At 39.2% G+C, this 21,344-nt stretch overlaps 1 protein-coding gene across 1 annotated transcript in view; it reads right to left on the bottom strand.

Annotated features, from left to right (window-relative positions):
- Positions 1-13: 13 nt before the first annotated feature.
- The window catches only part of C5H10orf67 (chromosome 5 C10orf67 homolog), a 105,557-nt gene continuing 84,226 nt past the window's right edge, over positions 14-21,344 (bottom strand). The window contains exons 15-17 of the mRNA XM_043967512.1: positions 20,617-20,691; positions 20,449-20,524; positions 14-121 (exon numbers count right to left, since the gene is read on the bottom strand). Of these exons, the coding sequence (XP_043823447.1) occupies positions 75-121; positions 20,449-20,524; positions 20,617-20,691 (198 nt within the window). The 3' untranslated portion in view covers positions 14-74. The remainder of the gene's footprint in view (positions 122-20,448; positions 20,525-20,616; positions 20,692-21,344) is intronic.

A 21,344-nucleotide genomic window follows, 5' to 3' on the forward strand; every position in this document is an offset into this window, starting at 1 on the left:
AGACCTTATCACTGCATTTGTCTTCTCCTGGTACTCTGTTTTCTGCCCCTTTGTTATTCTTGGGGCATTGATCATTATGTATATTGAATATCAACATCTTCATCTTCTTCCGAAATCACCACTGCAACAAAAGATGGAAGACATGAGACTTGTATACCTCGCGCCTACAAAGAGGGGCCCCATCCAAACAAGGCGAACGCAGCTCAAATCTAGGCACTGACTACTGCTTTCTAGTAGTGATCATGAACTTTATATGGGAGTCCAGGCCTTCAACCCACCTTGGTCTGTGATTTGTTTAGTGGGAAGAACACTGAATTTGGAACCAGGGGATTTGGGTTGGAATTCCCAACCTTTGTTACTTACTCCTTGTATGGACTTGGGCAAGTCATGTATAGTCATTGGACCTTAGTTTCCCCCTCTGTCAAATGAGAGCCTCACAATGAATGCTCTTTAAGATGCCTTTCAGCTCTAGCTCCTATGATTCTATGCATGGTAAAACAAAAACAAAAAACAAACAACTCTCAGAAACAAAATATGTCCTCCCTGGGAAATTGGCCTTTTCCCTGTTTCATAGTGCAAATTCTTCTAAAACCAGACTTTAGGTCTCCTTAGCTGCTTTTCACTGGATTCCTGCTGTCCTAGAACCTTTGAAATTGACTTTATAGGTGGTTGTGATCAAATCAGTAGGGTCAGTGAGTGACCTTCAACAGTGTCCCCTTCCCAGGGCTGGAGCAGCTGTTGGGGGGGGGTGGGGGGTGGGGAGCCATGGCATGGAGGAAAAGTGACTTTTATAAGATTCAGGGCTAATTTTTATCTCTGAAAAATGAGAGATTTAAAATTTTACATTTCTAACTCTTTTCTCCTTTGAAACATAATGGAGGAAGATATAAAAACAAGTCCCAGCAAGTACTGATCCTACAGGTTACCACATATTCTCTATTTGGATTCAGTTATGAGGGGAATATCCAGGGCCCCATTCTGGGTCCTGCTGTCTCCTGTTCTGTCCTGGTGGGAAGGGAATTTTACCTGTTTCATGGATTGTGAGGGGAGTGTTGGGGGTCTGAGCTGGGAAGGCCCAAACATGGGAATCTGATGTTACAGCTTTGAACACGAACAATGGAGCTACTAACTAATCCCAGTGAAATCCAGGAGCGTGGAGAAGGCAACAAAGAACTGTAGCCTTTGGGCACCGGTAGGTGTCAATGTGGTCACTACAGCCAGGGCAATGGGAGAGGGAAACACACAGAGCTTGGCTGTCATTCCTAAGCTTAACATGAACAAAGATAAAAAAGTGACAAGCTCTGTTTTCACTGGCGGAATGTTCAAAGTCGAGGGCTATTGGATGCATCTGAGCCAATCCTAAGGGAAAAGGGGCCTTTCCTTCTTCAAGTCAAATATCAATACCAGCCCAAGCCACTAGAGCATTTTCCAAAATTCAGCTTTTCTTTGGTCAAAAGAAGAGGCCCCCATCTCCCTTGAAGCAATTCCCACCCAGTCCCCACTAGCCACCTGTAAACACTTCCTAAAGTGAGACATCCAGATTACTGGCTGTTTAAAACTAATATTAAGGATTTTTTTCGGGGGGGGGGATGGGGTAGAACTTAGAAAACCCTAAGACAATATTTGATTCTCAAGTTTCTTTTAACTTCTGTGACCATTTCAACTACTTTGACATGAAATTCATATGTACTTTTAAAGGTTTGATGAATATGGGTAATATTTCTTTTAATGAAAACACCTAAGTCAAAATTCAATCTCATGGTAATGCTTAGCATGAAGCAGATAGTGTTTCTATAATTTGGACTTCACAAAACTCTACACACACACACATACACACACTTCCAGGATCTCTGCTGTGTATTTAGATTTGAGTGAAAGCACTGCCAGAAGGAAGGTGTATGGGACACATAGAAAAATGCAATGTATAACTGCAAACAAGTGAACATTAGGTGCTTAATTAACAAATTTGTAGAACAAATTAAGCTTGTTCTACAATCTGGGAAAAGAATATTCTGTTACAGCAATTTATTGATACGATTGGTTGTCAGAATCATTAAATGGAAGCAATCCCTAGGTAAGTTAATTCTAAGAATGGACCCAGAAACCCCATCCTTCTCAAATCTGAGGCAAAAACTAAAATGTCTTGTTCGAGGCAACAACATGAAGTCATCATGTAATAAGATTCTGATTTTCTTTAGTTGAAATAACTCTCTTAAATAATTAAAAAAATAGGATGTAACTATCCTTAGAAGACTAATGACATTTCACAGGTAATGCAATTTGGAAAGAAACACTTCCATGTTTTCTTTTCCAACAATGTGCATTTTTGTAAACTGCTATAAATTGCAATTCAAAAGCACTGATCTCACCATCCCCAACCATTTTTTATACTGATCAAATGAATGCAGATACTCCCACTTGGGAGGGGCGACATGACATTTCACTTGGCAGTTCTAAACAGGTCAGGGACCTTTCACAGACCCTAAGGCAGTGGGAGGGAGCTCTTTACGAAACCGTGTAACCAAATCAAACCAATGGTTACCCCTTTTCAATACCATTGGAACCCTCTGCACAATACCATTCACATAGTGGCACAGAAACTGAAAGGATGGTCAGCCAATGGGAATGTCTTTTCTTTTGTTTAAACTTACACAGCTCCAAAACTAATACTTGGAGGAAAATAATGAAATTTGTTATGACCCCCCCCAAAAAAACCAATCATAAGCAACAAACATGCCTTCATATGGATGAAGGGGCATCCACAGAACTGTACATTTGTATGGATATAGATGCACATGTATGTATGTATATGTATGTATATTTATTGGAGATGTAGCTTTGTTCCAAGCCATAGGCACAAAGACACAACATGGCTGCCCTGGAGATGACCTATTGCTTTCAAGTTGCTTGAACACATCAGAATTTCCATTGTTAGGGTTGATTAATTGAAACTGATAAGTTACCATGAATAAAGATTGTTTTTCTGTTTAATGTGGTGGGCCTGATTTGGTAAATGCTTCATTCATGTAGCTTTGCAGTGCAGCATATGGGCCAGATTCATTCAGTATCACAAACATATACCATTTAGTATGCTTGTATGGTCACAACCAAAAGGCCTTTCTATTTTAATGACAAAGTTTGAATGAAAAATTCCATTTAAAGAGTCACTAGTAACATTAAGGGTGATTTTGTAATTTATTCAAAGATTTTCTGTCTCTGAATTGCTGAGAACAATTTAGAGCCCATGAAACAATTCAGGGTTTTTTTTGGGGGGGGAGCAAAAGTAGCAAAATTACCCCGAGAGTTTTGATCTTCTTAAAGACAAAAAAAAAGTATCTAAAGGGTTTACAGACACATATGATGAGGACACATTTTAAGAGTCTTGTGCTACCTTGTGTCACACACTACTGATAAAGTTATCACTAATGTTTCAATGAGATGTTGTCATGCTGTTCCACATTCCCATGGCTTATGTAGGAAGCAGTTTTGGAGATTATTTTGTAAATAAAGAAGTAAACTTCTGCATTTTGTTTTTTAATGAATGAAAGCAGGAGAAAAAGTTATAAAAATTCCTTAACTCTGGAGTCGTTTTGTCTGCTACTGAAATTTACTGTGATTTTATTCATTCCCGGGGTTTTGTTTTTGTTATTTTTTCCCTCACTAGTTAAATGTCTTCAATCTCCCCCCCACCCAGGTGTGCTAATGATACATATGAGAGCCAATGTCACATGGGGAAAAACTGTAGCCAATTTTTATAGTCCAAATAGGAATACACACTTTTTGGTAATAGAATTATTACACTGTTTAGGGCCTTTGTCATTTGGCTCTACATCCATGCAAAGAGGAGTGGTAATTATGAATCTGAAAGACAAACCTCTTTCTCCTTTTTTGATATACAAATGAACTAAAGAAATAACAAGGCCAAATTGTCAAAGATTAATTCACCATATTGAATACTTTATATTTTAGCAAAGAAAGTCTCTAGTCTTTCATGTCTAAGAAACAGTTCAAGTTCATCCAACATTTCTCAATTAAATTAACTGCTTAATCTCAGTTCAAACTCTTGTGGAGAGTAATAAACCAAATTGGTCACAGTTGACCACAGTTAGCATGTGCTTAATAAAGGACTGGATATCCTTTGGAAAGCTCATCTGTGCACCATTACTCTGTAAATTTCTCTTGTAATTTAAAGTAATGACCTGTGCCTAATTTTATCTGAAAAAAGTAACTTTCTTTGGACTCTTCTAAAATTAATTTCCTTTTTGGACCAGTGGAAAGATCATTAGTGGGAAAGTTACTAAATAGCTTCTGATACATTTTCAGACCCAACCAGACTTTTTGTAAAATACAAGAAATTACTCAATTTTAGCAGATTGACTATATACATTCTTGAATGAATGGAAGAGGTGACCCTCTACTCATACAATGAACTGTGCTATTCTAGGGCATATACTTACTAATAGGACAGAAGAATAAATGTATTTTGGAAGATATCAAGATATATTTTAAAAGGGATTTCTCTCTGTTCTTACTTGTGTATAAACTATATAGGCATAAAAATGAAGAAACCATTGTTTTTTAAGCTGTTGAGCTCAGTGAGGAGGATTATGAAGGTAAGAAGCAATTGGGGGTTTTCAGTTTAAATTCTCAATTTACCATTCACTACCATTCTCTGTGCTATCTACCGTTTATGGATAACTTGCGTTTCACATAATTGCATACTTGCAGAAACTGAAGATTTAACATACTTGTAGAAATTGAATATTTAGCAAAGTGGAAGTCATAGTTTTAATTTGGGTATTAAAAATGTTGATAATGAGATTCTTTTAAGCAGTTTATTTTTCTTTTTTATTTCTTTTTTTACACATTGATTTTGAGACCCTTTTGTCTTTGTTCTAGACTGATAGTTTGACCCATCTCTTGAGTTGCTGTGGATGACACTGAAATAGTTCTGTGATGATCCCCTGCATTAGTACAATGTCATCAGTGTACAGGAGTAACTGTAGAACTCTACTGCAGGTAGGGAATCCTTCTTTTGATTTTGCATTTTCCATGATACTGGAGAACACTCCCTATTACTCGACATAAAATCTGTCAGAGCACTATAGTTATCTCAGTAGTTTTAGCTCTTACTCTGATAATTATAATCAGTACTACCATTGCCTCTACAAAGGGAATGTTAATTGACTGTCCTCATTTGAGCCAACTACATCGTACAGTGAATTAGAAAGCTGGCCCCAGAGTCAGCAAGACCTAAATTCAAAGCCAGCCTCAGACATGTACTAATTGTATGATCCCAGGCAAGTCACTTAAACTCTGTCCGCCATAGTTGAGGAAACTGAGTGTCTACCTCAAGGGGTTGTGAGGATCATATGAGATATTTGTAAAGCACTTAGCACAAAGCACATAGCAGATACTTAATAAATGATCTTTCTCTTCTTCACGTTCTCTGTCCTCATCTTGGAGATTTCCCAGACCTGACTGACCATCCCTCCCTGACCACCACTGTCCTCTCTGTATTCTCCCACCCACCATGTGAACGTAAGATCTTTGAAAGAAGAGGCTGTCTCACTCTTGTGTTTGTATTCCCAGTGTTTACTGTAGTATTTGGCATATCAAAAAATATTTAGTTAATGCTTTTCCATTCGCTCATTCATTTTCATGTATGCCCTGAAGATACTTTTTCTTATGAGAGACTTCAAGGTAGCAGAGAGTCTGACAAGAGAAAGCTATTGATTGATTAATCGGTCCATGGGGTTATTATGTTCAGGGGGCATTCTTCATCTTTCGTGTATATATTATGGTTGATCCCTGTTATCTCCCACAAAACATCTCTTAGTGACACTGACAGAAATGAAACATTAAGTTGGACAAATTTTTTGTCTTGTAAAATATGACATTTCTTAAAGTGATTACATCTTTATGACAAGCACTAAATAAATGTTTTAGATGATAATCATGGCAGCAGCAATGGCCACCCTTCCATTGGAAAGTATGTTAAGATGAGGCAAGATAAGGATTTCCATAAATGTGGCCCATTGATACTCAATCCTGAATCTCTGATCTGGAAAATACCACATCACTTTTTTTCTCTTTATTCTACTTCCCTTGACTTAGAGTTGGGAGAGACCTTAGGGATAATCTAGTCTGGCTACCAGAGAAGGGAAGTGACTTGCCCAAGATCACACACAAGGCAGGTCTCAACCTCAGGTCTTCATTGATTCTATGCTACAGTACCTCTCTTTGTCTTATGACCCTCAAGTGTAGCCACTTCCCAAGGTTTTGTTCTCAACCCACTTCTATCTTACCACCTCCCAGGTCTTCAGCTATTATCTCTATATTTCCTTCCATTCCAACAAATGTTAACTCCGTCCCTATTATATGGAGGCCACTGTGTTAGTCTGGGGATACAACTAGGGATATGATACAGTCTCTACCAACAAGGAGCTTACAATCTAGTAGAAGGGATAAGGCATGTACACAAATAACTATATCACAAATTAGAATGTGACAGGTGATGAGGAGAAGTTAGACAGGGTGATCTGAGAGTTTCTAGGAGGGAGAGATGGTCACTGTGAGCTGAGGAGGGTGGTGAAATATTCATGGACAAAGTGGCACCCGACTGGTCCTTAAAAGACAGACGAGATTTCAATAGGTGAAGTATTTCATTCTAGGCAAGGGGGGCAATAGACATAAATTCATAGAGATGGCAGAGTATAAGGAATAGCAGGAAACAGTGGGTTAACTTGGTTTTGTGAAGAAGAGAAAGGGCCTGTGGACAGTGTCTTGAAGAATATCCACACCTTGAAGAAAGTTCCATGCTTTGATGAAGAGGAATCACTGGGGGGTTGACAGAGAAATGGGACAACCAGGAAAGCATCATATGGAGGCCAAGGGTTTAGAAAGTATGAAAGAGGGGCAGCTAGGTGGCACATTGGATAGAGCACTGGCCCTGGATTCAGGAGGACCTGAGTTAAAATCCAGCTTCAGACACTTAACACTTACTAGCTGTGTGACCCTGGGCAAGTCACTTAACCCCAACTGCCTCACAAAAAAAAAAAAGTATGAAAGAAAGCCTTAAATCTTTCTCCTACACCTGATTTGCCCTTCCTCGCATTCTCTTGACAGTGTCAACACTAGTTGTTCAAACTGGCTTTCCACAGCCTCCTGTTTCTCTATCTTTCCAGCCTTCTTTTACAACAGCTGTTGAATGAATGCCAAATGGTTGACGGGGTCAAATGCTACAGACAGATCAAGGAGAATGAAGAAAGAAAAAAAAAAAAGAAAAAAATGTCCATTGGATTTGACAATGAGGTCAGTCATGACCTTTGAAAGAGCAATTTCAGTGGCCAGAGGCAAACTGCAGGGGTTGCAGAGAGAGTGGGTACTAACGAGGTGGAAGCCATGAGCTAAGACTCGGGTGACCTCAATATCAGTAGTATTGAATGTGAGATCACTTGTTGAAGGTGAGGGTAGTGGTAGCCAAGGTATTGAGGAGGATGCAAGCAGACAGTAGAATCTATGCTTTTTGAGCAGGGGTTGTCTTATTCTTCTTTGTATTCCCTTGCAATTCCTGGCATAGTGCTCAAGGAATATTTGCTGAATTTAATTCTAGGGCTTTTAAAAAAATGGCAATCCACTTTCTACATAAACAAACTAATACATGCCTATGCATGGATTATTTTCTTATTTAAAAACAAATGAACCCTCTACAAAAATGGTTTTATCTGTATTTTCTTCAGTATTGAAATGATCATAGCTGAATCTTGCTAATGATCAATTTATGCATCTAAAAAAACCCTTCATATTCCAAATTTGGTGGTTTACCCAGTCCAAATGAATTCTAATTTCTTACAGCACAGGCCCAATAGCTATTCGCTTTTGTATGTGTGCCCAAGGTGACCCTGCTGACTGAGGAGTGTTAGTGTTCCTTCAGTTGTGCAAGGTTTGGAGTAGATACTTTCATTCACAGTATCTTACCACAAGTCTCCCTTGTCACCAACGATATTCATTTGTGAGGTTGCTTTCTTACAGACACCTAGAGTTTTGGGGGTCTGAATGCAGAGAATGTGGAGAGCCCACTGATGACAAGCTCATGACTGTGATTTCACATTATGGTCTAGTCAGTTCAATTAATGCTTTCAAAGTGCTTTACAAATATTATCTCATTTTATCCTGACAACAACTCTTGAATGTAGGTACTATAAGCATCCCCATTTTAGAAATAAGGAAACAGGATAACAGAGATGGAGTGATTTGTCTAGGGTCACACAGCTAGTAAGAGTTTGGGGCAGAATTTGATTTCAGGTCTATCCTGAATCCAGGTCCATCACTCTGTGCACTTCTTCTGGCTATCTAACTTGCCAGGTTGCTTGTTTTAGAACACAGCCCATCCACTCTCCATCCTGTGACAATGCCCTGGAGGCTCTCTTTGGGTATTTTAGTATTTTGTGGGGAGTAGGAGAGCTTTCAGGAAGTCCATTAGTTCCACCTCCCTCTCTCTGCATGACCAGCATGCACCTCCTTTTGGGGTGCTCAATGATGCCCTTTATACTCCTTCTTCCATTTAAGTCACCACTGGTCAGATGCAGCAGACAACTGCAATGTGGTGTGCTGAGTCTTCCCACTTCCCTCTGGGTCACCTTCGTTGCGGATTCTTCTGATGGAGAAGCATGTGTGACTAAATAGCATCACTCACACAATATCAGTGTTATCAAAGATGCATCTCTGTGACAGTCGGCAGTATGGGATCATTAAAAGTACTTCAGATGGGCAGCTAGGTGGTGCAGTGGATAGAGCACCGGCCCTGGAGTCAGGAGGGCCTGAGTTCAAATGCAGCCTCAGACACTTAACACTTAGTAGCTGTGTGACCCTGGGCAAGTCACTTAACCCCAATTGCCTCACTAAAAAAGAAAAAGTACTTCAGATACTTAGGAGGAAATCCCCATTATGCACCGCTGAATAGAGGCAGGTAGGGATAGAGCACTGGGCCTGGAGTCAGCAAAACCTGAGTTCAAATATGACCTCGGATATTAACTGTGTGACCTTGGACAAGTCACTTAACTTCTGTCTGCCTCAGTTTCTTCATCTGTAAAATGGGGATAATAATAGCACTTACCTTCTAGGTTGTTGTGAGGATCAAATGAGATATTTCTAAAAGTGCTTAGTACAATTTCTGGCATTTAGTAGGTGCTTAATAAATGGGCTAGATCAGGAAGGCTATGCGAAAAAATTGCACTGACACTTAGACCTAGAATCTGTCTGACTTTCTCTTTATCACTTCTGGTAATTAAATATTTCTGTACTAGATGTATACTTTTCCATTCTTATATGGTGATTTTTGCAAGAAATATGTATCAATGATAGTAGCTCAAGTCTTTCTCTGCAACCCCTTCTCATACTTAATAAAGAGTTCCACATACTCTTGGGAAGAAAGGCAAATTCAATTCCTGAGTGAGATTTTTCAGGTTCCATTAACTGTCCAGAAGTTACCTTTTAGAAGTTGTTTATTTGTTTTTCTGAAATTCCCCTTGTAATTTTTCTTTCTGGATTAAAAGAACAATGTAATCTGTCTACTTAATTTGTGTCACCCTTGTGCATCAGATATTTGTGTTTGAGCTTTCTCTTGCTGACAAGCCCCGTAAAGAGGCACTGTTACTTTGAGGTTTTATCTATGAGATTCGTGTCTTTTTTGCTCATTAAGAAGACTTCCAAAGATTACAAAGTCAATACCCCCCAATTACTGGGCTGTGAGAAAGGTCTTCTTGAGTACATAAAATCAGTCACAGTGCACATTATACAATGGGAGGCTTAGATGCCAAATTTTATCACTGTGAAATAGCAAACAAAATTAATAAAGTTACAAGTCTTCCTTAGGCTGGGACTTCTTTGCAATTCTGCCCTAAAATGCTTTGAAAATTTGCAGACACTGCTTCCTTTCATCTAGTCATCTCACAGGCTATATCTCTCTTTCAATCTTTATCTGTTTTTAATATCTATAATTATTTTCTTAGAGTTTTAGGTTTAAAATGTACAATATGAGAAAAAATAATTTTTACTCTGTTAAAGAAGCAGGTACCACTCAACAAAAAGTTGTTAAACTGCATCATTATTTGATTTCATAATTTTAATATCTTTAATATCTAATATGTTTTGATACCATCAGATCCGCTTTTCCCTAATGCCTATTTCACTTACTGGTAGTAAATTAGCTACTAAAGAAGGAAGAATAATTATTTTTAGAAATCAGAATGATGGTTAGGGCACTACTGTTATATAATATTAAAAGTTAAAGAGATATCTTAGATATCATCTCTCTATTGACACTTTTATTCTGCCCTTTCCAATCCAGAGAAAAGAACCACCAGATTTCTTTTTGGAGACACATCCAATCAGAGTTAGGTCAAAGGAACTTATGGTGATTTGTTTTTTGGTTGTTGTTTGTTTGGTTGGTTGGTTTTTGTGGGGCAATGAGGGTTAAGTGATTTCCCCAGGCTCACACAGCTAGTAAGTATCAAGTGTCAAGTGTCTGAGGTTGGATTTGAACTCAGGTCCTCCTGAATCCAGGGCCAGTGCTCCATCCACTTCGCCACCTAGCTGCCTCTACACATTTCTTTTGGGTGGGGGAGGAGACAACTCCCTTTCCAACATCCTCTCTAGATTCAAAAATTGACCACCCCCACCAAATTACTCTTTGCTTGTTTTTTTTTTTTTAGTGAGGCAATTGAGGTTAAGTGACTTGCCCAGGGTCACACTGCTAGTGTCAAGTATCTGAGGCTGGATTTGAACTCAGGTCCTCCTGACTCCAGGGACGGTGCTCTATCCACTGCGCCACCTAGCTGCCCCCAAAAGAACATATGTTTTTAAAAGGATGGTTTATTATATATCCTGGCATATTGAAAGATAGGGCAAAGATAAAAAATATGGAACAAATAAATATATGTGTGTGTTGGACACAACCTTATTTCACAATATTACTTCACAATCTTAGTTTATTGCAATTTTTCTAAAATTTTTGAGGATGCTAAGGCAATGGCTCTCTACCTTTTTCATGCTCATGAACATCACTTGTTGGCATAGCATTAAGGATGGCCTCCTAGAGAAGATACCAATCAAACATGCCCATGTAAGGAACACTTTTTTTTCAGGAGAACATATTTTCAAGAGGAAATAGAAGACTGGAACATAGATCACAAACCTATCATGGAGGCATAACATAAGTAATATATAACTCCAATTTTCTGACATCAGCTGGTGTTCCCTTTTCTGACAAAAACAGAGTAGCTAACAACTTTGTGACATTCCATAATGATAATCTCACCCTTTCAAAAGTTAAATGATCAAATAAGGAGGAAAATGTTGATGACCTAAAAACTGACAGGAAGCCTCAAAGGACTAATCCAATTGAGAATGTGATAGCAAAATAGAGGAATAATTATTCCTAGTCTGACATGTACCTAGATTTCAGGAAAGCAGATTTCAAAGAGTTTATTTAAGAAAGGAGAAGTATCCCATGGCTTAAAATCCTGCCCGGGAAGTCACTTTAGGAAGGATAGAAAGCTCTCAAGAATGGAAATCTGAAAACACAAATGATGCCAATGCCTTTCCCTAAAGGGGGAATTGCCTAAAGAGACTAATGTGAATATACAGAGAATAATATATCATTATCCAACTTAAATTTTTAAAAGGCATGGAGAAGGTGGGGCAGCTAGGTGGTGCAGTGGATAATGTACCGGCTCTGGATTCAGGAGGAACTGAGTTCAAATCCGACCTCAGACATTTGACACTTACTAGCTGCGTGACCCTGGGCAAGTCACTTAACCCTTATTGCCCCACCAAATAAGCAAACCAGCAAATGAATGAATGAATGAATGAGTAAATAGACAGAGAGACAGACAAACACATAAATAAATAGATGAATGGATCAATGAAAGAATTAGATAAAATGAAAGGCATGGAAAAGATGGAAGTAAGGGCAGGTAATAACAAAATGAATATAAAAGCATAGCCCAATACTGAAAGTGCTACAGAAGCTGATGTTGGCAAGTAAAGCCAATGACAACAAAAAGGGGTTTTTACAATTTACATTTGGAAAAAAAAGAAGGATGAAAAAATAGAACTGCTGCTTAGTGCGGATGGGATGATGATGATCCACAAAGGAAAGAAGGCAGAGCTGCTCAACGTTAGCTGCTCAATGTTTATTTTACTTCAGTTTTCTCTACCAAGGAGAATATGCTCTTTGGAGGGCAAATAAGAGGACAAAAATGGCTAACAAGAAGTTGATACTCCAGATAAGAAAACAGATAACCAGACTGTACCTAGCTGCCTTGGATGAGTTTAAATCGCCAAGCCAGATGAACTTCATCCTAAGGAACTAGAAGAACCAGCAGATGTAATTGTAGAAACACTACGGAAGCCATACAAAAGACTATGGCAAAAGGGAGTGGTCAAGCAGGACTAGGGAAGAGCAAATGTCATCCCAATTTCCAAGAAAGAGAAGGGAGTCTGTGTACTATGTACCAATGAGCTTGAGTTCTATTCCTGAAAAAATTCCAGGAGGTATTACTAAAGGGATGGTTGGTGAATACCTAGAAAGGGAAACAGTGATTGCAGAGATCAGGCATGGCTTCACCAAGAACAGGTCATGCCAGATTAGCCCCATTTCCTTTCTCTTTCTTTCTTTCTTTCTTTCTTTCTTTCTTTCTTTCTTTCTTTCTTTCTTTCTTTCTTTCTTTCTTTCTTTCTTTCTTTTGCATGTGTGCGGCAATTGGGGTTAAGTGACTTGCCCAGGGCCACACAGCTAGTAAGTGTTAAGTGTCTGAGGCCGGATTTGAACTCAGGTCCTTCTGAATCCAGGGCCGGTGCTCTATCCACTGCGCCATCTAGCTGCCCCCCCCCATTTCCTTTCTGAAAAGATGAATAGATAAAGGGAATGCTTCAGATACAGTTTATTGTGTCTAATTCTATTTTTGTTTACTTAGATTTTAGCAAAGTATTTGGTAAAGTCTTTCATGGCAAACTTGGAGAGATCTCCTCTCTGGATTTTTGTAACATTATTCTCACTTGGTTTTTCTCCTACCCATCTCTCCTCAATATTCTTTGCTGGATGATCATCCCTGTTATGCCTCTTAATTGTGGGTATAGACCAAGGTCTTGTACTGGGCCCTCCTCCTTTTTCATGATTACCACATCTATATATTTGGCCTTAGTCTTTCTCTCTCAAGCTTAAACCCCACATCACCAAATATCTATTGGACATTTTGAACTAGATATCCCATAGGCTATTAAACACATCCAAAATGGAACTGATTATTTCTCCTCCTCCCAAACCCATACCTCTTCCAAACCATATCTCTTCCAAAGGCATCATCATTCTCCACCAAGGTTCTCAACCTCTGTACCATCCTCAACTCCGTAGTCTCATTCATCCCACATCTCCAGTCAGTTAACAAATCTTATTATTTCTACCTCTACAACCTTTCTCACATCTGCCCCTTCTCTCTAATCATACAGTTACTAACATAGTTTTTATCACCTCTCTTTTGGACTATTGCAATTGTCTCCTAAATGTTTTCCCTCACTTAAGTCTCTCTGCTCTGATTCATTATCCACATAACCTAAAAAGATCAGATTTGACCAGACATTCAACTTCAATCCCACATCACTAATTGCTTATTGGACAATTGAAATTGAATGTCCCAGAGAGATCTTAAATTCAACATTGCCCCAAACTCAACTAATTATATTTCCATCTAAATCCTCCCTTCTTCCAAACTTCACAATTTCTTTTGAAGGTACCACCTTCCAGTCTCCTAGGTTTGTAATCTAGGCATTATTCTGGGCTCCATAATTTCCCTGACCCCACGTGTCCAATCAGTTTCCAAATTTTGCTATTTCTATTTCCATAACTCTCCCAAATCTGATCCCTTCCCTCCATTCACATAGCTACTATCTTAGTTCAGGCCTTCATTACTCCACATCAGGTGGATTATTGCCACACTGCCTTAAGTCTCTCTCTGCTCCCATCCATATTAACACAGTGCTAACAAAATAATTTTTTTCTTAAGTGAAAACCTGATCATCTGACTCCTCTACTCAACAAAATCCAGTGGCTTCCTATTGCCTGTAGGGTAAAATGTGAACTCCTCTGTTTGCCTTTTGAAGTCCTACCCAACTTGCCCCCAACGTCTTTGGACGTCACTTACTCAGGGATCTAGCCAAACTGGCTTTTTTTCTGTGTCTCACATACAAGATCCCATGTCCTGTCTCTGCCTTTGTACTGTTCAATCTGCACACCTCCTCTTGATCCCCCTAACCTTCAGTGCTCTACCTCCCAAACTGCCTCGTATTGAATGACTCTGTATGTTTATTAACTTTATGTTTATGCTGTGTGTGTGTGTGTGTGTGTGTGTGTGTGTGTGAGAGAGAGAGAGAGAGAGAGAGAGAGAGAGAGAGAGAGAGAGAGAGAGAGAAAGTGTGTGTATTCTCATTTCATCTGCTAAAATGTAGGTTCCTTTAGAGTAGGGAGTGTTTTATTCCTTGTACTTTGCCCCCCCCCTCGCCGCCAGCACAGTTCCTGGCACATGGCAGACACTTAATAAATACTTGCTGACTAACTGGTTGACCATGTTACCTCATCCCCTACTTAATAAATCCCAATGGCTAATGGAGGATAAAATACTAGGATAAAATACTAATGCTTCTTTGGGGCACCAAAAGCTCTTTACAGCCTGGTCTCATCTCCATTTTTCTGCCTTATTACATACATTTCTACTTCCCACATTCTACGGTCCACTTGGACTGGCCATCCTGCTATTCCTTACATAGGACACTCCACAGCCCTCTCTGTCCCCTTTACTGGTTGCCTGAAAAATACTCCCTCCCTCTGTCCCTTTGTTTCTTGTACTTCTTGATTTCACTTAAGACTCACCTCAAACACCATGTTCTACATGAGGCTTTACTGAGGTCCTCCAGCAGCCAGTGTCTTCCCCCATAAAAGTTACCATGTCTATTTTGTATATGCCTCTACATGTGAATTCATTCATTCATTCCCTTTCTCTCTCTCTCTTTCTCTCACAAACACACACACACACACACACACACACACACACACACACACACACAAAGTTCCCTGAAGACAAGAATTGTTTTTCTTTTGTCTCTGAATCCCAACTGCCCATTATAGTGGCTGGTCCATAGTAGACACTTAATAAATGCTTGCTTATTATTGATGTATTTTGCTTACACAATAATATCGTGAGTAGATCTGGAGCCTGTGGGGTCCAAAGCATAGTCACTAATAATTCAGGGTCAACTTGAAAGGAGGTGGTGAGTGGAGTAACCCAGGGGATCTACCTGTGCTTGACGTTATGGTATTATAACATTTTTTATCAGTGAGTTGGATATAGTCATGCCGGTCATGCTTATCCAGTTTTCTGACAACACGAAGCTAAAGGGGATAGCTAACACACTGGCTGGTGGAGTCAGGATACAAAAAGATTACGATGGGTTAGAATGATTAGAATCTAATAAGGTTAAATTTAACACAGACAAATGTAAAGTCTTACACCACATGTTGGGCATGTAGCAGAAGATAATCCTGTTGAGGTCAGGGTAGGACCAGATGGTCTCTGATGTACTTTCCAACTCTGACATTCTCTGATTCTATGAAAAGTTTATTGATAGTAAAATTTCGATCCTGTAGAATGCATTTAACTAGGAGACAGAAGGAAGTGGGAAATCTCTGATCCTTTCTCCCCCTTTGCCTGCCCCCTCACATATACACTTCTCTACTATTGTCCAAGGAAGTAAATGACAAGATTCCCCTTTTATGATCTCTCAGGACTGTTGATCACCCCTTCTTCCTAGACACTATACTCTTTCTCGATTCTCTTCCTAATCTTTCTGAATATTTCTTCTCAGCCTCTTCCACTGGCTCTGTTTGGGCATAGTCCAAGGCTGCAAGTCCTTAGCCTACTTCTGTTTTCACTCTATACTCTTTCCATTGCATAATCTCATATACTTCCATGGTTTCAACAGTGATTTCTATGTAGGTGACTGACTTCCACACCTAAATCTCTCCCTTACCCTCTCCCTCTCTCCCTCCCTCCTCCTCCCTCCCTCTCCTGCTTTCTCTCCCTCTCCCTCAGCACCCTGATCCATCTCCCCAAACCCCCCCTCATCTCTCAGCTTCCACAAATCCATCACTATTCTCCCAGGCACACAGACTTTTATACTGCCTTTGTTTCCACCACTTCTCATATACAATCAGTAGACAGCTAGATGGTTCAGTGGATATGGGCACATCTGAATTGAAATCTGGCCTCAGATACTTATTAGTTTTGTGGTCCTGGGCAAGTCACTTAACCTCTGTTTGTCTCATTTTCCTCAACTGTAAAATTGGGGTAGTAATAGTACCTCCCAGGGTTGGTGTGAGGATATAATGAGATGATATTTGTAAAGCGCCTAGCACAGTGCCTGACACATACTGGGCACTATATAAATGTGAGCTATTCTTTTTTTTTTTTTTTTGGTGAGGCAATTGGGGTTAAGTGACTTGCCCAAGGTCACACAGCTAGTAAGTGTTAAGTGTCTGAGGCTGGCTTTGAACCCAGGTCCTCCTGACTCCAGGGCCAGTGCTCTATCCACTGCGCTACCTAGCTGCCCCTATGTGAGCTATTCTTACTGGTCACAATATGTCAATTCTCTTTCTGAAGTATCTACTGCTTACCACAAAACTTTTACTTGTATATTTTGCTGAAAGAATGTGTTCAGTGTGTGAATAAAACCTGGGGCTAAAAGTCAAGAATGTTATGTTTTGGAAAGTGATGGAATGGCAACAAAGAAGGGGCATTTATTTAATAGAAGATATTTGTGAATTAAGGAAATTTAATCCCTCCCTTTTCTATTCTAAGAATTATTACTATTAAAATTCACAACCTTCTTAATTTCCATCTCAGATACAAAAAAGTATCTAAGCAAAGGTTTAAGTGATAAAACAATCAAAGCCCCCAAGCAGATGTTCTTGTTTCTCCTTAGAATGTAGAAAACAAATTTATTTTTGAGCAGTACAATATTATTCTTGTTTTATCTTTTTACCCTCCAACACACACCATTTAAATGCAGAATGGGAAGTCATTATCTCTCAAAAAGAGAGGGGATTCATAAATGTTTGATGATGATTAACTGACTTGCCAAAGGTCAGGCAGATACTCAGAGCCAGAATAAAGGCCCAAGTGTTTGGCTTTCTAAGCCAGTTCATTTTCCATGACATCACAGTTTATCCTGACCAAAACACACATGATATTATCCGTCTGAATTTTTTTTGTTGTTGGAAACTATTGGAAACTGATTGGTGAAATGTACTTGGACTTGACTTGGTCAGAAAACTGAAGTTAGTGATGCTCAGGTCTGGTTCTGTAATATTCTTAGATGGTGTCAATTATCCCAAGCTTAGTTAGGAAATTATCCAGTGTGGGGGGAAGGCTCTCAAAGTAAAAATAAATGTGTACCATACTATATTATGCCTTTAGGAGAGGAATATCAGAAAATCAAGTCAGCTAGAAGAGGGTGAGAAACCTATGGTTTAATACAGAGACATCAAATCCACTTCTCTTCAGGGCTACAGGGGCATTCCAAATTAAAATGTAGTTGGGAAATATTTAACAAAATAAATAAAAATATAATAAAATATATACATGTAATGTTAATATGTGGCTTTCTAAATCGATATGCAGCCACAAGGATCCTATTTGAGTCTGGCTCTGCTAATTTAAGTGATCACTAAATTTCCATTTCTTTTTTTATATTTGCATGCCATACTAAACAAAGTCTACTTTTGCGGGGGAGGGGCAATGAGGGTTAAGTGACTTGCCCAGGGTCACACAGCTAGTAAGTGTCAAGTGTCTGAGGCTGGATTTGAACTCAGGTCCCCCTGAATTCAGGGCCAGTGCTTTATCCACTGTGCCCCTAGCTGCCCTCCCCAAAGTCTACTTCTTTGGGTTTGATCAGTGTGGGCGCTTCCTCCAAAGGTGCTGATCACAAACTTTCCACAAAATAGACTCCTGTAAGGGTCACTTTCCTGCTGACCATGGTATTGGTGGTGATCCAGTTCATGAGTTGCCATGGCCAAAGACTACCCCAAGCCTTTCTGGAATGGTCGAAACTGTCAGCCATTACCTTCTACTAGCAAGGCTTTTGGGAACTCCAAGCCATGAAGAGTGGAGGTCACAGCTGATTAAATGGCTCAGAGAATGTAATATCCCATTATGTTTTCTGTTTGTTGCTGAAAAAAAGTATGTGACTTAGAAAAACAAAGAGTCTTCTTCTACAAATTGTTTCCTGTACCTTTGGATCAGACAAGATTCTTTGATAGCTACAACCACGGAGCCAGTTTGTTTAATTATCCTCGGGTTATCACAATCAGATGAAACGTAAAACAGCGATGGAGGCTGTGTTCTTGTCAAAGGCATTTGTCACATTCATGAAGTGTGCTTAGTGCAGTCCTCATGGACCAGGAATTCTTTATATCATAGACCAAGGATTTTTCCTATCTTTTTGTATTATTGACCTCTTGGGCAGTCTGGTGAAGCCTATGGATAACTTTCCACAATAATATTTTTGAAGGAATAAACTAAAACACACAGATTACAAACATAATCAATTCTATTGAAAGAGTTATCAAAATATTTAAAAATAAGTTCAAAGACCCCGAGTGAAGAGATGTTCCTTTTTGTGAATGATGATGTACTGGGGCATCTAATCCCAGAACATGACAGAGACTCCTTAGTCAATCCATTGAGTTAGTTCATAAATGTTTGCATCTTAAAGCAGCTAGGTGGTATCATGGATAAAACACTGGATTTACAGTGAGAAAGACCTGAGTTCACATCCTATTATAGATACTTATTAACTATGTTGCTTAATCTCTATGTTTCAGTTTTTTCATCTATAAAATGTAGGTAATTACATCATCTACCTCAAGAGGTTGTTGTGATTATCAAATAAAAAAAGTTTACGTAAAGTGCTTTGAAAAACTTGAGGTGCTATATATTGGTTAGTTAATGATAATATAGGTGCTGCACATGAATACTGAGCCAGGCACAGAAATGAAGAGGGAAAACAAAGTTAATGATAATAATAGCTAGCATTTATATAACATTGAAAGGCTCACAAAGTGCTTTACATATATTATCTCATTTGCTGCTCAAAAAACCAGGGGATATAGACACTATAATTATCCACATTTTATACATATGAAAACTAAGGCTAAGAGACTTGTCCATGGTCATACAACTATTAAGTGTCAGAGAAGGTAAGATTTGAACTCAGGTCCTCCTGAATCCAGGGCCAGTGCTTTATCCACTGCACCACCTAGCTGCCCCCCTCCAAAGGCTTTTTAGGAGCAAATGGAAAAGACATTTACTAAGAAGATTATTTCCTTTAATATGGCAGCCAGAACCTATGAAAACATCAGCTTGAAAACCATGAGGTTTGTGTGATACCATCTGGGCCCATCAGAGATCATAGCATGAGAACCTTGGAGCTTGGAAGGGGTCTTAGAGTTCATCTAGCCCCATCCCCTCATTTTAAGGATGAGGAAACTTAGGCAAAGAAAAGTGAAGTAACTTGCTGTGTTAAAACGGCATCTGGTTGTGCTCCCCTTGAACACTCCCTAACCCTGCTTTCCTTCTACTATGTATAGTAAGTTTAATAGTAGCCAGGATAAAGTAATAGCAAGAGAAGTAAGATTAAAAAGGGGAAGGTGGGTGGTGTAGTAGATAGAGCACCGGTCCCCAAGTCAGGAAGAACTAAGTTCAAATCTTACCTCAGACACTTAAAATTTGTGTCATCCTGGGCAAGTCACTTAACCCTGGTTGCTGCAGTTCCCTCATCTGTAAAATGAGCTGGAGAAGGAAATGACAAACCACTCCAGTATCTTTGCCAAGAAAATCCTGATAAGGTCACCAATCGTTGGAAATGACTCAACAACAACAAATATTTAACCACTCAAGGGGAATGAGTAAACCCCAAAAGGGACAACATCTTACTTTGTAAAGGGGCTAACTCTATTTTCAGTGAGCAAAGAGAAATGTCTAGCATTCTATATTGCTCTCTTCAACATTCCTGTCCCTGAAATAATAACAATAGTGATCTTTACCAAAAGGCTTTAAGGCTTGCACTTTACATATGTTGTCTCATTTGATTTTCACAACAATCCTGGGAGGTAGGTGTTATAATCATCCCTATCTTATAGATGAGGAAACTGAGGCAGACACAGGGTTAAATGACTTGCCCAGGGTCACATAGTTAGTAGATGTCTGAAGGCAGAGTTGAACTGAGATGTATCTCATTCTAGGTCCTAGGCTCTATCCACAGCACCACCTAGCTGCACTCTAATTGCACAGTAATAGCCAAGTGACAAATCATGTGGCACATAAAAAATCTTACCTCTTGATGTACTGGGCATGGCAAAGAAGAAAAAGTCTTCACTGGTTTGAGAATGAGAACTGCTGTCTAGATGGGGCTAAAGGGCAAAATTTCATTATTAAGGTTGAATGATAATTATTGAACTATTTTGGTTTTGTAAAGACATCTAAGGAAGATAAAGATTCATACCAAAACTGTAGGTTGATATGACTTCTCTTGCACTGTTTGGATGCCTTTTGGCTGTATGTATAAGGGCTTTGCTTTCTAGAATGTACAAACAAATAGAAAGAAGACTTTGAGTTATCAAGGAGGATCAGCATAGCAGATCAGCACTGTGAATGACAGAGTAACAATCTATGCAGAACAAGATGAGTGCTAGGACAGTACTGGTTCAGCCTTGATATGGACTGGCAGATATCTTCCCCTTGGTTTGATGACCTGGCTTGAGTGTGCCGTTATTTCCTTTCTTGTGCCAACCATTCAGTAAAGAAAAAAAAACAAGAAAAAAATTTTATGAGTATTTTCACACCCACTGGAAGTTTGAAGGATTACAAGATGGACAGATTCTATTTCTTTCAAAATCCTACATAAGCTTCTTGTCTTCATTTTATATGGGCTATATACCATACTCACAATTCAACAAATATTAAGTATCTACTATGTGGAAAGTACATTGTACCAGAACAACATACAAAATTCAGATAAGACGAATTGCCTTATCGAAACAGACACAAACGCACGCACACACAAAGATACGCACATGCTTTTCCTCTACTTTGAAACAGTTTTCAGGTCATTCTGGGAACCTTAGGAAATCTGCTGTAGCTTCCAGAACCGAGGCTCATTGTGGAGTAAGATGTGGGCCCCAAGAAGTTGCACCCAAGCTAATTCCATATCCCTGGGATCCTACTGGAAAA

This window comes from Dromiciops gliroides, chromosome 5, assembly GCF_019393635.1.
Source record: "Dromiciops gliroides isolate mDroGli1 chromosome 5, mDroGli1.pri, whole genome shotgun sequence".
Classification (NCBI taxonomy): domain Eukaryota; kingdom Metazoa; phylum Chordata; class Mammalia; order Microbiotheria; family Microbiotheriidae; genus Dromiciops; species Dromiciops gliroides.